The 17,291-nt window shown below is 39.2% G+C and overlaps 1 protein-coding gene across 3 annotated transcripts in view; it reads left to right on the top strand.

The window, feature by feature from the left end:
* Nucleotides 1-17,291, top strand: part of cadm2a (cell adhesion molecule 2a) — a 268,631-nt gene that overhangs the window by 233,397 nt on the left and 17,943 nt on the right. For 2 of the 3 annotated variants that reach the window (XM_059351982.1, XM_059351981.1), the window contains 4 exons: nt 5,864-6,025; nt 6,454-6,544; nt 6,650-6,828; nt 10,781-10,894. In XM_059351982.1, coding sequence (XP_059207965.1) covers nt 5,864-6,025; nt 6,454-6,544; nt 6,650-6,828; nt 10,781-10,894 — 546 coding nt within the window. The remainder of the gene's footprint in view (nt 1-5,863; nt 6,026-6,453; nt 6,545-6,649; nt 6,829-10,780; nt 10,895-17,291) is intronic. The other variant, XM_059351983.1, reaches the window with a different exon arrangement.

The raw sequence follows: 17,291 nt of genomic DNA, 5'->3' as shown, positions 1-17,291 counted from the left end.
ATAAATATACTATGAATATCTGAAATATAATTAGTACTACTATTATCGTTATTATGATTATTATGGTCATTATTATCATTGTTGTTGTTGTTGTTGTTATTAGAAATAACAGAACAAGATGTTGTGTATATTTACAACTATATATTTAGTTTTTTTACAAACAATCCTACGCAGCCACCGCTGGAATCTGTTTCTCTGTTGTGTATTAGTGCTCTTGTTTTCAAGTTACGCCATACCTCTTGATGTGCAGATCGTCTTACAGGCAAGGCATGCAAACTAGGTCGTTATTTGGCAAGATGTTTTCTGTTTGCTTTGTGAATTTAATTGCATCTAAATTGTTTTTCTTTTTACATAGTTTGATTATTCTCGCCCACAAGCAAATTTACAGGCAAATTAAATTTAAATATCAGATGGGATGCAGATCAGGGTACGTTGAGTCAGCCCTCGGACCCCTGCTGCCAGGATTAGTCAGCCCTGTTGCTGTCGTTGATGATTCCGTCCCCGCCCCGGCAGTCTTCCCATGTCTTTCTCATCTGTCCCTCCATCTTCTCTTCTTGGGTCGTCCCTCTCTCCTGTGAAATGACATAAAAGGGTCAAATTCTCACACTTCTACGCCTGTCATTTCCATTTCTAATCCTCCAAGGCTCCGTCTTGGCTCACACCAACGATGCAGAGCTCTGAGCACCCACCCACAGAACAGTGTGCCGCAGTCACAGCCAAACACTGCCAGGCTTTTTTTGTTGTTTAGGAGAGGTTCCACAGGTGAATATGGCAGAACGGTGTGCAGTTTTTGTATTTAAAAATATGCACAGGTGACGGAAAAGATTTTTGCACATGTTTAATTTCCCAATTGTCTAACAGGAAACCATGTAGATTGTGTTAAAATGTGAGAAAGCTGCAACTAAGAGAGGCAGAAATGTAATAACAGTTTAATGCAAGAGGGCAGTTGTAGACAATACACATGAGGCTGCTGGTTGCTGGCTGCACTTACAATTTATATACATATTCATGATGACAGGCTCAAGAGCTTAAAGATGCATTTTAATTTGCTCGCCAGTTAAAATGAAAATATAAAGAGAATTCAAGCAGGGTTTTTATCTCTTTTGTTAACCATAGAAATAAATCAAAAAGGGATTCTATGCGTATGAATGCACCTCTGTCCTTCAATAACTCACTATTAATGTGTTATGTAACTGATGTTGTGATTTTTATTCTAAATCATATACAAAGCCTGCAAAAAGAAAAAAAAACACTTGTCCCCATTTAAGACACTTTGTGAGAGTACTCATGAAAATGCTGCATAGAATGTATCAAATTCTTCTGGTTGTGATGTTGCCAGTAGCAGTTAAAAGTAACTAATTTGCTGCTATAATGTGTTATTTCCAGTGTTTTTTTAATGACCAAATAATATAATAAAATAATAATAAAAATCTCTTGAAAGGGAAACCTAATTTTTTTTCCAGCTGTATGAGACTGGCCAGATGACTTTTTTTGATTGACAACCCTGAGCTTTAATGGCAGCTTGATGTCAGCTGCTCCTTTCAGCTGCACTTAAAATGTGATAAGATATTTATAGGCCAATTATACCTTCTCCTCTCACCCACACACATGCACACACCCACTCACAGTTGTGTACACACACACAACAGTTCAGAAGCTGTGAGAGCATGCAGATTGACACACTTTAACGATGAGGTATTACTTGCTGTTAGACAACTGTTATTATGTTCTCAACGCGGATCTAAGAAGTCTTTGGACCGAATAATGATATTAATAAACTTGAACTTTGTGCAAGCATTTTTTGTAGCACCCTTATCCTGAACCACACAGAGGCAATCAGAGTTCATTCAAATCGCCATGAGACAAGAATCTAAATGGGTCTAGACTCTAAAATCACACAGAAGAGTTGCATTCAAAGTGAGCTTTCTGATCTCTGTGATAGTGTTGTTTCAGATTGGAGTGCATTTACAATCAGGAACTTCTTTGATAGAACTAACTTTGAGAAGTAATTTTGTGTTTTTTTACTAAAAGCCGAACCTCCAATAATAAATAGAGAAGTTTAGGAACAGACAGAACATTAGGTTAGTTGCTGCAGGGGCATCGCTGAGTGCCCATCACATTGATTGAAGTACTCAAATTCTGGTCTTGAACAGAATAACATATGAGCACAATCAAACTGCACAATTCAAGATGATTCACTGAGTGTATTCAGACAAAGTGGTTTAAAATTGACATACTTTTAAAGAATGAAAACACTGTAAATTATAATCCTCTTTAACTTGGGCCAAGACAAAAAAGAAAATATGTGCAAATTAGAAACAGCTGTGAGGTAAAAAATAAATAAATAAATAAAAGTAACATAACCTTTTTGAAATGAGGTGATTTTATTTTTCAGATACACCAGTGTGTGATTAAACCTTTCTTGGGTGCAAGTCAGTAAACCAGTTAGTCATTAACCCCAATACTAACCTCAAGGATAGCATACAAATATTAAAAAGAGAAAACAGACAAAAAGGAGAGGGTGACTGTGAAAGGAACCGTGCAGAATAGAAAGAGAAAGAAAAGTTTAACTGATGGAGGCGGCTGGGAGAAAGTCCATGAGGACGTGGAATAACTAACAGAAATAGTAGGTGGATGTTTGCAACTGCTAAAGCATGCTACGATTTTAGAAATTCGATGTCCTCTCTCTACAGCCTTCCACTGTGTCTCACTCTCTCTTGTCTCCTGCAGTTTCTTCTTTGTGAAGAAAATCTAGCCATTTCCCCACTCACTCTTGTTGTCTGGGTGGATGTTGCTAACACTGCAGACCTGTCAGTCATTCATCTCTAGGGGAGGCGGGCTCATTGCCTCAGTTGGGGGGAAGTGACTGAGCGGAATAGTTGATTGGCAGAATGGAGAGGGAGAGAAGACAGTGGGGTGGAAGGCTCGGAAAGTGGAGCAGATGAGCGCAGAGGAGAGAAGGATATGGAGCGTAAACAGTCTCTTTAGGACATACAAACAAAGGTGGCCAGCATGAGAGGCAGAGAGACTGTACATACACTGATGCTTTTTTTTTTAATTTGCTGGGATGAGAAAAGAAAAAGGGATGTGATTTTACAAAGCAGGGCAACACCTGAATGCAGAGATAAGCCTGGACAGCTGAATACAGTATTATAAAAAAAATGTTTACCCTTGTGAAAAAAAATCCATGTAGGAGTTTGGATGAACGGGCTGGATATGATTTAAAATACTGGCTACCGAAATGATGTGAGCAGACCAACTACCCCCCAAAGACTGGTTGAACAGATGCGATTGAAAAGAAGAATGTGTTTTTAAAAAAGCTGCTCGGAGGTGGATACGTATAAGCAATTAAGTTACAGCTAGTAGGTAAAAGCAGATCTAGCAGTGGTGAGTTGTGAATGTTGGCTTAAGTGTGTTGTCTGGAGGAGGATGGTCATTTGTATTACATAACGCATGTTTAACACTGAATTTAGGAGAACATTCATGTCAAACGCGTGGGCTGAGGCCTCGTCAAAAATTGGCATCATTAAATGTCGTCTGGTACCTAAACACAGCCAGAGTTCTCAAATAATTTAGGTATGAATTTGTGCAGAATCAAGATAGAGGATGTTTCCAAAATCCAGAGGGTTATTTTTTCTTTAACAAGTAGGAATGTGTTAAAAACTGCAAGAATTAATTAGATGATTTTAGGTATGCAGAGAGAATCTCAGTGTCGTCCGGGACTGTCATTCTGTAAAGCGCTGAAACTCTGGTCATCTGGACCGTGCACAGGGCACCCTGACCAGGTACAGAGTGTCAAGCTCAAGGACAGTTTGACGGGGACAGAGGAAGTCAGTGGCGTGGGAGTCAACTCTCTGACCTTTCTTGTTCAAAGGGCGTCTCTGCCTACTAGGCATCACTGCTTTCAGGGATGATGATTTATTACGAGCCAATAAGATTTCAAGGACACTAAAGTAGTGGTCAAAGATTGGTGTGAAGCGGGCTGGTCGTGAAACTTTAATCAAACCCATTTGGCTTATCTAAGGCCCGTATCATTGGGGAGGCAAATGAAGCAATAAGTGGAATGATGCGATCAAGGAGCAAGCCAAATTTCAGGACATCATGTAGATCATTTGAAGAAGCTGTTTTGGAGGAGATTTCCAATGCCTTGGCAATGATTAGGGTGGTGATGGGCGTATAGAGGTGGATCAGCTGTTTGGTTGGTATTACAAAGCAGGTGTTGCCGGGAAAGCTCTCAGCGTGGGTTGTACAGATGGAGAGGACTGTGCTTAATGACACTTTGCAACAAAGCTGAATGAAGTTATTGCCAAACGTCCCGTTGGACCCGATAATGTTTTTGTCACAATGAGGCTGAAAATGGCTGTTAGCTAGTCTGGGTGCACCCATTATCATTCTGGTATGACACACTGGGTTATCTCAATAACTTAAAACAAGAGCTTGGTATTATGGGCAAATTATTCTATCCTGTTACAGATCATTTCATATATCAATAACAATATATGTATAACAAGAATATATAGAATGTTTTGTGGCAGTTGGCTCCCATGTGCAAGAATCAGAAGGTAAAGCATCGTCCAAATGACTTAAACTTTGCCACAACATGACATAACTACTGGTTTTTCAAAATTGCAATGGAGAAAAAAATAGACTGTAGTGTAAATCCGTTGAAAATGTATAGGTAATGTAAGAACTTAATGCATGACATGGCAACAGGTAGGATTTCAGTTTTTATGGGAAAGGAAAAACTCATTAGACAAGTCAACTTAGCGTATCCAAAGCGGATGCTCTGGTTGATATGATAACATTAGAATAGGAATCTGACCTCCTAAGTGTGCTCTTATATTAAAAGTGGAACATAACAGGAAATTTTAGGACATTGAACTTTAGTTACACAGAAATAATGACACACGAACCTGCAAACTAAAAAAGACAACACAAGGCATTGTCTCCTCAGAGTTGTTCTGATCATTGGCTTTGTCTGTCACCTTTGGCATCTGTATCTGTACCATTAAATCCCGAGCAAGGCTGTAATTCGATTCTACCTGGTCGTCAAGTGTTTTTCTTTAAACATTTTCTACGACATAAGTGGCAAGCCAGCCAGATTTTCTACAACAACACATTTTTCATTTTTGTTTTGACCGCATTTTCGTCCTTTCCCCCAGCCCTACTTAAAACCAATCACGATCACTTTGGGCAGCACTTGGGCCAGGATGCAGCAACAGATTTCGGAACACGAGGAGAATGCCATCTGAAGGAGGCACCCAGTGGCAGGCTTATACCTGTATTCTACATTTGAGTTTCTTAGTTGTCAGGTAGAAGGATTAGTGGAAGAGGAAAGAGAAAGTGTTTGTTGAGATTTAGATTTTGTGTGGGAGCAGTGAGGCCATGGAAGCCAAAGGCAAAGATGGTGGGTGAGGCCAGAGGTGGTTAAAAAACCCTCCAGTGTAAATAAATACATTCCATTTCGAGAGTCTCTGACCTAGAGGTGATGCAGGTGGGTTTGTTAGAGTCCTGGCAAGAGTTGGACATGGGCTGCAGGGTTGCCAAAACAGCATCCAGGGAGATGTGTGTCCTCAGCTGTACTTTTTGATCATTTGTTTGATTATTCATTATTTTCAGTGTATAATCTTTACAGGATTAATATGCATGATTCCCTTAAAATACCTACAAGCTACAAGATCAGATGTTTGTTGCATTTCATGGGAGGTCCTTGTCTATATGGATAGAAGACCCTGGTGGAGTCTTGGTGTGTTTGTGCAGCAAAACTTAGCCAAACGCACAGGGGCTTCTTGTCGATGTGTGGCCCGCAAGCCTTGCAAGATAAATGTGCTGCATGTTTGACGGTATGCAACTTTCTTCAAAGGTGCCAAAGAGGTGAATGCAAGTGGGAAGACATTTACAGTACGGAGCTCTCTGCAGCTGCATGTGGACAGAAATGATGATGGAGTGGCCTACACCTGCAGAGTGGACCATGTGGCACTCGCACAGACACCACAGCAGGCCACCGAAGTACTGGAGGTCCATTGTGAGTCTAGACTATAACACGCACACACTAAAACACACACATGGAAAGAAACGGGAAAGAAAAATACATGAAAGAAGTATAGCTAAGTATGCTTTTATGGGTGCAGAATCCTGTTAGCTGGCCAAGAAAATGTAATAATTTATCATCCATGAAAAACTAACATGTCTGTACTCTGGCAAAAGTCTTATAATGACATAGCATAAATTGAGTTCTTTTTATGTTATATTTATTCGGTTGTATTATAAATTATAGGATTGAGTTCAAGGAAAACTTAATGAAATTAGCCTTTTTGGCTCATATTTTTTACCCTTGATTTAGAATATAATAGTGAACTGTTCAACAATAACACACAATGAAAATAATAATCGGATGGTAATGTTAATGTAAATGTATTCCATGTCCTCACTCCTCTTCTCTGTCGGTCCTAGATGCTCCTCGTGTGCAGATCATCAACTCCCTTGCAGTCCCTCAGGAGGGACAGTACTTAAAGCTGGAGTGTGTGTCCAAAGGAAACCCCTCGTAAGTCACTCAAATTCTGTGTTATTTGATGTCAGCCTTTTATACGATGCTTCAGACAGGGACATAAAGCATGTCTTGTTCCTCTTTCACATCCTAACCTCCCAGGCCGGATCCTGTGATGTGGACAAAGGACGGGGGTGAACTTCCTGACCTGGACAGGGTGATTGTGGAGGGGAGGGAGCTCACCTTTACTTCGCTCAACAAGACAGACAATGGCACCTACCGCTGTGAAGCCGGCAACCACCTAGGGACCAGCAGCGCTGAATATGTACTCTACGTCTATGGTGAGTTTAAAGGAAAGGCTGATATGTGGGTAATCATGTGATCATGACCAAAGGGAAAGAAACAGAGAGAAATTGTAATCAGATCCTTACTTGGCACGACTTATAGATGAAGGTAAAAAGCTGAAAGAGGACGCCGTGGACTCTGTTAATGCTACATATAAATAGGGGAAAGTATGAACCTCACAGGCACCAAACCAGGATTATAATACATCCTGATCTGCATACTGTATCATTGCTAAGAGTGATTAGTGGTACCATCTCTCGCAGGGAGAATAAGGGCCTCAGGTGACACAAATGCCACCAACGCCTTTCCTTAAATAAACCTGCGTTCCAGATCCTCCACACACACACACACACACACACACACACATATACCAGGAGGGAAATGTGTGAGGGAGGCAGAATTTAGTGCTGCGTTGTCAGGAATATCACCAGGAAGGATAAGTAATTCCTAGTAACGCCAGAGGAGGTGGGGGATGAAGGGACTCAGCGTGAGGGAAAACAGATAGCTCTTCCTCGCTTCCGTTTCCCTGCTGCAATTTGTCTTTTGGCATTAAGTAATAATGCTTAAAAAAGGGAGCAGTGACACATCTTTTTTCCCAACTGTTTTAGGAACTTAGGTAGTGTAGAAGACCTGACAAATAGTTTTTGGCCAGAGAAAACATACAACTGGAGGCAAAAGAGTCTCTTCCTAAGTGGATCAATAAAACGTTACATTATTTTCATTACATGCACCTAGAGGGGGTTTCATTCGCTCTCTTATTTAAGAGCAGATCTTATCTAATGAATGTGAAAGAATAAACCATCGCCAACAGCTGTGTCAGAGCTAGAATAATTCCTAGTATGTTCTTGACTGTCCTTTGTACAGTAATAATCAGATGTGGAGCCGCTGAAGGACACCACTAAGGTCGCCATCAATAGTTCATGAAGTGCTTTTTGATGGTCAAAGCCATGAAGGCCACAGCAACAAATGAAAACCTATAATATCAGATATGTTGAAATTTTAATGCCACAAATGCTGAACAGCACAACACGTGGCACACTAAGGGAGGGAAGATCACATACTCCCATGAAGTTACATATGATTATATGTGATGAGATTGTATCAGTCATTTACTTTTCCGATTCCCAATGCTGTGATTTATTCAAATGTAATAAATCTAGACACTTCACAGTAAAAGCAAATGTTTAATTTGTGGACACATAGACTATATAAAAGCCACTTTGACATCACCCATTGATTATCGGACAGATATTTTAGCCAACTTGTTTTCCAAATATATTATATTATAATATATAGGATAATAAATCAGATGAGAACTTTCATTTTTTTTTTAAAATCAACCACTGGAGACAGAAGTTGCCCTGATTACTAAACAGAAAAAGCTAATATAGGTTATTTATTTCTCCAACAGGAAACTCTCAAAATCGTATAAAGATCGTTGACTAAAGTCAACGATCTTGACTTTAGTCATATCACTACACATAACGACAGGGACAGTCAAGTGCTTTATTACAAAGACACATGTATCAAAATGATTATAAATGTCATATAAATATAATGTCTTCTTCCAAATGAAGGGTATTATAGTGGCTTACAACTTGGACTGCAGCTAGCAGCGTTTGTTTAGTAGCATCTGCTGTGTAAAATGAAAACTAAATAAATTCAAGATAAGGACAAGATAAAATCCCAAACTTCAACACCTCACACTCAACTTATTCTCATTAGTAGTGCTGTTGTCACTATATTTTGCATTTTGTTCTCATCCTACACAGAAGCAACTGTAACAAAACAAATGTAAAGATAAACCCAAATGTAGTAATCACAATGTTTACTGTTTCTATTCAGAATTTTTAGTGAAATAATGTCACAGCTGCCACATTTGCATTCAAAGATAGGTGGATGGATGGATGGATGGATGGATGGATGGATGGATGGATGGATGGATGGATGGATGGATGGATGGATAGATAGATAGATAGATAGATAGATAGATAGATAGATAGATAGATAGATAGATAGATAGATAGATAGATAGATAGATAGATAGATAGATAGATAGATAGATAGATATACAGGTAAGAATGATGTCTGACAGTTTTGAAAAGGATCTATAGCAGCACATTTGTTAAGATCATCCAAGGTGAAAGATAAATAATGTTATTATCCCTTTTAATAATTTATAAATCCACTCAAAATAGGTATCTGAACCCTTTTATTACTTTAAAAGTTTTATTTGCACTTTCTATTAACCCCTAAAAACTCATTACCTAATTGCCAGTGAATCGTTCAGTATGGTTTAATGAGTGTCCCACATGCCACGGTGTCTGCGTGCATCTAACAATTCCTTCAAATGCCAGCTGAATGTAACAACAAGAATAACCAATGCACTTCATGACAGTGATGTTATTAAACTGACAAATTATATGCCACAAAAAAAGGCAATTAGGTATGGGAGGGTCAAAGAGTCCTATTCATTACCTGTTCTTTTTGAAATGGCAGCCAGTCTGTTCCTACCCTTCATTAGTGATTAGCACACCTTTTAGCCTTTCACAATTGCAGCCATAATTCTTTGAAAACATCTTTTTAATGGTTCCCCTCCAACAAGGAGACGTTTTCTCTCTACCCTTTTTCCTGAAGACATGCACTTAGCTGCTTAGTGATTCACGCGAAGGCTGAAATGTCACCGAGACACACAGGACAGTTGGCCCTGAGAGAGAGTACCACAGCCAATTAAAAGCCTCAAGCTCACCATAAAAAAAGCAGAGTGACACAAACATAAAAGCCAAGGCGGTAGTGTAACCTCATTAACTTTGTCACACAATGTTTCATTCTCGTTTTTCCTGTTGCTTTAACATGTGACAGTGAGAAACGCTGCCTTGGATGAAGCGATTTTACCATGATCCTGTAGTGAGGAAGTCAGAGGCAGAGCATGGTAATGAAGGTTTGGCCACCTTCTCGTGAAAACGGCCTTGCAAACACAGATAATTGGCACAGATCATTTGTCATATCACTTTCTTCATTCGGTCCGGATGGGTTCCCAGTGCAGGAGCCATCCGCCAACATCAGCAGATTCAAGGTTAATCTTGTTCACTTGCAACAGCAATGAACCAGACAGAAGACTTTAAGTCATAGCGACAAGGAAAATATAGAGAATTCACACAGAACATGTCAGCTTGCAAAATGTTACCTCAATTACACTTTTAGTGCATACTGCATCACTCTTTTTTCAGATTTTGCACTTTGCCCAAGATGTACCCGCAGGCTACTCTACTCTACCCATGCAGAAAGTCTGAATATAGCTAGAATCTCCAACTGTCTTCTCCTTGATGCTCTATACAGTTTACGATTATACCACAAAAGTATGTATGAGAAGTTATGTCGATAGGTAACCCTACACTGCAAATGTATTTGTTTCTTACCCAGATAAAAAAAAAACTTAGATTTAGAAGTGTTAGATCATTTATCTTGTTTTACGAGTTAATTTCTTATTTTAAGCGTTCAACATGCTTATTTCTAGATTTAACAATCTTAATTTAAGAAATCTTGTCAAGTGAAATTATCTGTCCATGCAGCAAGATAATTTCCCTCAGATTTAGTGTTTTTAGACACACCTTTTTTGCAGTGTGTTTGTCTGTCAAATATGAATTTTGAACAGTACCCGAAGAAAATCCTTAAAAATCAGGCCACATAAAAAGGATGAGCAATTGAATTAATATTGTGTAGTGCATCACATTGCATCAACAGTATCTCATTATTGTGTGTTTTCAACAATCCTATGATTTGATTTGTTTTAAAAAATATAGCTCATTTTTGCTTCCCATCACTGTATAATGTTTTCGACAGATTTGTGTTGTTTATTTAAAGTGTCTAACTACCCCCGTGTGAATTTATTTTTGCTTGTTGTTGTATTGTTTTTGTATATATGTGTCTGTCTGTCCCCTCCACCAGACCTCCCCACAACCCTGCCTCCATCCACCACTACCCCCCTACATCCCATCCCTCCAGATCCTACCGCTCTATTAGGCACCCACGCCTCAGACCCCACAGTCACTGGCAACAGAGGTACAGTACCACCCCACGCATCTCCACAGCCCCCCTCAGCATGCTACTCTATATTCTCGCTTAGCTCTTACTTTCATGTCTCCTCCGTCCTATTACTTCTCTCTCGGCTATTCCGCTGCCTCAAATGTCAGTGTTCCTTCCTCATATGGACACACTGAGACGTGGAGACTCTGAGAACTGGAGAAATATCTTATGTTAAACAGAATTCTTCATGTCTTCTCATACTGCTTGTTGCCTTTTTTTTCTTTTTACCCCTTTAATAAGCATAAACTGTTTGTCTTGGACGATGTCACGCATATCCACCGAAACCAAGTGTTCTTACATTAAGGAAGTTATTCTGATTTTCTAAGTTTCTAAGACACTCATTGTATTCAAGAGGAGTCTAGCTGCTCAAATACCCCATCCACTGTCCCCTTGGCATTTCAAAGACTTCAGTACTTCTGTGCCCTGAAACCTCAAAGAAGCAAATGTCATGTCCAACTGAAAATGTCTGGCCACTGGAGATGTCTCATCATGACTCCTAATGCTGTGTTCAAGCTTAGAGAATTCTGACTTGAAAAGCTCTTTTCAGAGAGTTAACACAGCAGCCAGCACATGGACATCTCACTGCTGTTTGGCATTCTTAGACAGTCTGTTTCAGAGGAATGTAAATGCTGTATATATAAACCTTAATGCATTATAAAATATGAATACGTCAATGTCATAAAAAGGCTGAAAAGGAAATGCTGGGAAGGCATAAAATACTGAGGTTTTCTCAAATTCCAAACACCTCTTGTTGCTGTAGAGGCTGATGACATACAGAGAGTTATGGTTATGGATTTAATACACTGGTGGGCAGTATAGATTAAATCATTTCCAACCTGCAGTCTTAATACCTTGTTTTTCTGGACATTGAAACCCCATATTAGTGCTTATGTCTCAACAAATCTTGGGCTTCAAAAAACATTTCTCAGCTCAAGAAATCCTCGGTATGGGCCAATAAGGTTGCATGTGATGGGCTGGTGTGCTGCCAATCAGATGGCAAGTGAAGGTGGTGGTCTTGGTATGTTGACTCTGTGCTACACTTTGGAGGTTGAATGTCACTTTTATGCTGAGGAAGGGGCTGAAGCTTTTGTAGAACATGGAGGGATAGCAGCTACATACAGTATAACTCTGGAGGAATATTTGCTCTGTCTTCAGTTAGGTTGGGGACGTGGTATTTGATTGGCCCATTGTGTAGACGACCGCTCCCAGTTGTAGCCAGAAGGTCACTCATGCCTGTCGTGGCAGCAACCCAACATCCCGCTGGTGGTCTCCAGAAAGATGTTCTCAGCAGGGGAGAAATACTGCTGACTTGGGTGATAAAATGAACAATATGAAGAACTTAAGAATGCTGCCAACACAGTGGAGGCACAGTTGAAAGATTTAGGGGAAGCCTTGCCCTTCCTTCTGGTACAGGTCACTGGGGTGGTCGAAAAGCCCTGCAGTACTAAAGTGCCAGATGGATGAAATTTACCCTGAGGTCGGAACATTTCTCAATATTGTCTGGCTGTCTTGGTTGACATACCTCTTCAATGTTGCATGGAATTTGGGGAAAACATCTATAGAATACCAGATGGAGGTTGGTGTTTGCCATTTTTTTGAAAACAAGACTGGAATTGTTCTCCAAGTATGCTAATGCCAGCGTGCTGAAAGAAGACTGTCAAACCTCAGATTCAGTAAGAGCCAAGCATATTTTGTTGTGGTGGTTGAGGTTTGAACTCTGCAGGGTTTATGGGGCTGAGTATTCCCAATCGATAGGTAAGGATTGAAATAACCCTGTATTCAATAGTATCAAAACTTCTCCAGTGAAATAGTACCTGCAATTGATTTTTATGCAACACGCGATTGGTCCACTACCACAGCAGCTACAACTCAGTCTGTTAATTAAAGTCGAATACAGTGAATTTGGCAGAGTTGGCAAACATTCAAAAGAATGGCTGTACTACACACCCGTGGCATCTGATATAAATACATGAAATAGTGGTGGCTCTTTACATAACTAAATGGTTCCATTCACATGGTGGGTATTAAATGAAGAAAAAAAATAAAAAGGTTTCAACTGAAGTACTCTAATGGTATTACTTTACATACTGGGTATTACTGGTATAACAAGCTTTTAAAATATACCGAGCTTTAGTGAGTACCATCTCTGCTTAATGCTGATAATGTTGTTATGGTTCCTCTTTTTTCCTAATCAGAATTTTTTTCCCCTGTGGTGCAATGCTGCAAAGAAGAAACAACCAAAGTGCTTTGAATTTACTAGTCTTTCCTTGCCCAACCATCCTTTATAGTAGCTAGTTTTGGGTGGTCAGATGGCTGACACCATTCCCCGTTTGCAGAGTGTATTTTGCATTAAAAGGAGTCAGTTGACTTCATATAGAAATCTGATCAAGATTTCCCCCTCTGGAGGTGTTCCAGTATGTCTAACTGAACCGTCTCCACTATAAAATGGAGCCAGCTGAGTTGGTTTGGGCATCTGACCAAGATACCTACTGGAAGCCTCTCTGTGGAGGCTCTCCAGCTGGATGTGCTAGAGTGTCTCCATAGAGATGCTTGAAGATGTCTACTGGAAGCCTCTCTATGGAGGATCTCTAGTACATCCAACTGGGAGGACACCCTGGGGCAGGCTGAGAACATGCTGGAGGGATTATATGTCCCACCTGGCTTGTGAGAGCCTCAGGATCCTTCAGTAGGAGCTAGAGGACATGGCTGTGGGAAAGAGTGTTTTGGCATCGCTGTGACGAGGAGAGGATAATCGGCATAAGTGGCAGTAATTAGATCGACAGATGGAACGGATATCAAAAACCTCTGGGAAGCTATAGTTGCTCGAGCCTATTAATCTACAGTATATCTCCAAAGGATCGCTGTATAATACAAACATTTATTCATGGTGAATGTAAGGATTATGTGATTTTACATCATATTTTATACCCTCAAAATCCAAAGGCATCAGAGTTAGACTGTCTACATTTGACTCAACTTTACTTTTCTTAGCAGCTGGGCAGGACATGGTAAGAAAAAAAATTGTGTTTGTACAGTTGGATAAAGATCTATAGAAATAAAAAGGTAATGTTGCAATTGTTTGACTGAATTGCAGTGATTTTTTTTACTCGTTGCATGCTGCGACACTCCAACAATAATGCTGACATGGCATCTTGTCTGCTACAGTAGAGCGATATGTCCATCAAGGTTTTTGAGTGACATGTCAATTTAAAACTAATGTGCTGTGATAGGCTGTATGCAGAGGTGCTTGCTCACTCATATTTATCATCTTAATAATGGTTTCTAAAAGTTACTATCAGTATGTGACAAGATGAAGATTGCGTTCGCTGACACTTTCTAATATACATTAAGCACATGAAAAACTTTTCTTTCTATTTGATGACACAAACCATAAGCATTCAATCTCAAATACTATTTATAAAAAGACTCAAGACTTCTTTTTGTCCTTAATTATCTGCATTTTCTCAAGCAGCTTCATTTATTTTCATTTATGTGTCCATTTGCCGTAGATGTAGCAGAGTTTACCTTGTAATCTTTTTTTTTTTTGCTCCCTCTCAACTTCATGGTCCTCCACAGTCACATTCACTCAGAATAATTTACTCTCATCGCTGCCGCTTTCTCTAAATTACCATGTTTAAAGTCCTTCAAGAGTCTCGACTCCCCCTCTACCTTTCCTCCGCTGCTTTGCTTTCTATCGAAGCTTTTGTTTCACTTGTCTCTCACCCGCTTCTTCTCTTCTACCCTCACATCTCTCTGAAGACCCTTTTAGATAACAGGCTTCCACACGTTGTTGGATATTCCTCATCAGCATGTCTCAATTCTTCTCTGATGTCTGTTTGTGTAGTGCAGAGACACTAGAGAAGCTGAGCCTCTTAGTGTATCTTCAGGGAATCTAAATATCAGACTCCTTCTCTGCGTCCCCAGTTACAGGATACCACACTATCTGCTTTCATGTGTCTACTTGATTTATTACCGAGTCTTTTCACGGGCTCAGGATGAAAGCAAACAACTGTGGAGCTGTACCAGCCCCATGACGTTTTGTCTTTTTAATAAAGTTGTCTTGTGCAGATGAAATACACACCGTAGGTTCAGCGCTACAGCCTGTGTGCGGAGTATTAGCATATTACATACCTGATGAGCTCTTTCAGGTGCACCTTCCTCTGTTCTGCAGTCTTTCTTTTTCTTGTCTCGCATCTTTCCCTCCGTGCTCTTTGTCAGCAGGTTGGAGTAGCTGGGCTACTAAGGCTGAGAGATCGTACATAATAAATAAGTTAATAAGGAGGAGTCTAGATGCACATTTTTTTTTTGTTTTCATTGAATTGATAATTAATGAACCGCTCAAAAATCACCTTTTTCCCACTTGAACCCTGTCAACTTTGTTAATATTATTCATTCAGGTTATTAAAAAAAAAGGGAAAGTAATCATGGTAATCTGAAAAGTCTGAATGCCCTGTACGTATAGGATCTTTAATATTTGGCAAAATGATTTGGGTTATAAGCAATGCTTGGTAGTGTTGTGCCATTGGTACTGGCAATTTTAGATTACTGTATGATAAATATCCCATGTCATGTACAAACAGAGTTAAATTAATTATAAAAAGGGAGTGATGAAGTCACAGTATTCACACTTATTTCTGTCAATGAAGTCACCTGATTTATCTTCTCCGTACACAGTTTAAGCATACTGTAACTAGACCCGTCAGTTGAAAAATTGGGATATTTATTGTAAATCATGAAGAAATCACAATGAATGCCAATATCTCTTATGCTACCAAAGAAGACTTTGAAAAGATTTGGAAAAGAGTCCCGGAAAGCTCACACCTAAAGACAAGTGTTAGTTTTTAGTCCCAGCCTAGTCTCAGACTGAGAAGGAAAGACTGTGAATCTTTCAGGGTAACTATTTACAAGACTACAACTAGAATCTTTAACATTTTTTTCCTACCATGCAATTTTTCCCATCATGCTCTTAGTAAAAACGTACTAGGAGAAGCGGCTTTTGGCTCCAGCTGCTCTAGTGTGTGCAGTGGTTTGTGTTGGGAAAAAAAAACAATAAAACGAAGAGAAGACGCCACAAAATGCCCCTCACAAAGCTGAAAAAGGGTTTCTGTTTTTCTGACATGAAAAGTTGACTATTTTACAGTAAAAATAGATACAAGGAAGAATAAAGGAAATGAACATTTAGAAATGAATTCATGATATACATTTATGCCCTATTTAATTATAATTTGTTTAATTAAATAATTATATGTATCAGCTCTATCAACTTTCATTTAGTTAATCATATATTAATCATTGATTATTTATTACTTATTTATGTAGGCTATATATATATTTATACATTTTAACTGGGTCTCCTTACTGTTCTCTTCACTAAGAAACAGCGTCCCCAAAAATCTAAATATATGACTCCAGTAAAACTCCTAGATTTACTAAAGACTTTCAGTGTTTAGTCTGGGACTGGGAAAATCAAGTTGGGAATACAGAAAATGTAAATGTATCAATTATTTGTTGCTTTCTTCTGCTAAAACTGAGAGGTATTCACATTTGCCAATCATTGAGTGTGATCAGTGATCAGCCAGGTGCAGGTCAGGTGTGTGTGTCTGATTGCCCCTGATGTGGACCAGCTGTGTGAGGCCTATATGTAGCTGGGTTTAGTGCTCTGTGCTGAATAATTGCCTCACCTTCAGAGGCAGAGAGCGTCTCCTCTTACATTTCCTGCAAGTACACTGCCAAAAAAGAAAAGTTTGGTGAACTCAAAATTTCAAGGCAACAAACTTAGATAAAATTTTAAGTTGGACAGTTAAACTAAATATTTTAAGTTTTGTTTTTGAGTTTGCTCAGCTCTGAATTCAGATTTTTGTCAACTCAACTGTAAGTTGTACGAACTTATAATTTTACATTGTAATAACTTTAAATCCTTACTTCTGCTAACTTCTGCAATATGCTGAATTGGCACGATTGTAACAATTTTGAGTTAGCATTGATACCCTAATGGCTACTCTACGCAGTAGCAACTTGGAAAGTTGGCTTTCCCGCATTTTACAACAAAGAAATAAGAGTTAACAGAACTATTGTCCCTTTTTTTGAACCCCAACGTAAGGATATAAGTAACAACAACTCACCAACTTGTTTTTGAGCATACAACTGGCTCACTTTGTTGTGCTAACTTACATTATTGCCCTTAATGTCAATCATTTATATTTCCAAGTTTTACCAACTTAAATCACTGTTTTAGGCCAAAAAATACAAGTTGGCTTTTTTGCAGTGTACTTATTCTGAGTGTGTTGGGTCATTATTAAACCCAGCTCTTTGTCTTCTTTACAGGCTTCCTTGAGAGCCATTTTTGTTTTTGGTCATTAGGGCTATCTTATGC

This window comes from Centropristis striata, chromosome 15 (genome assembly GCF_030273125.1).
Source record: "Centropristis striata isolate RG_2023a ecotype Rhode Island chromosome 15, C.striata_1.0, whole genome shotgun sequence".
Lineage (NCBI taxonomy): Eukaryota > Metazoa > Chordata > Actinopteri > Perciformes > Serranidae > Centropristis > Centropristis striata.
Note: the sequence above shows the minus strand (reverse complement) of the source record. Positions and strands in the feature narration are given on the sequence as shown.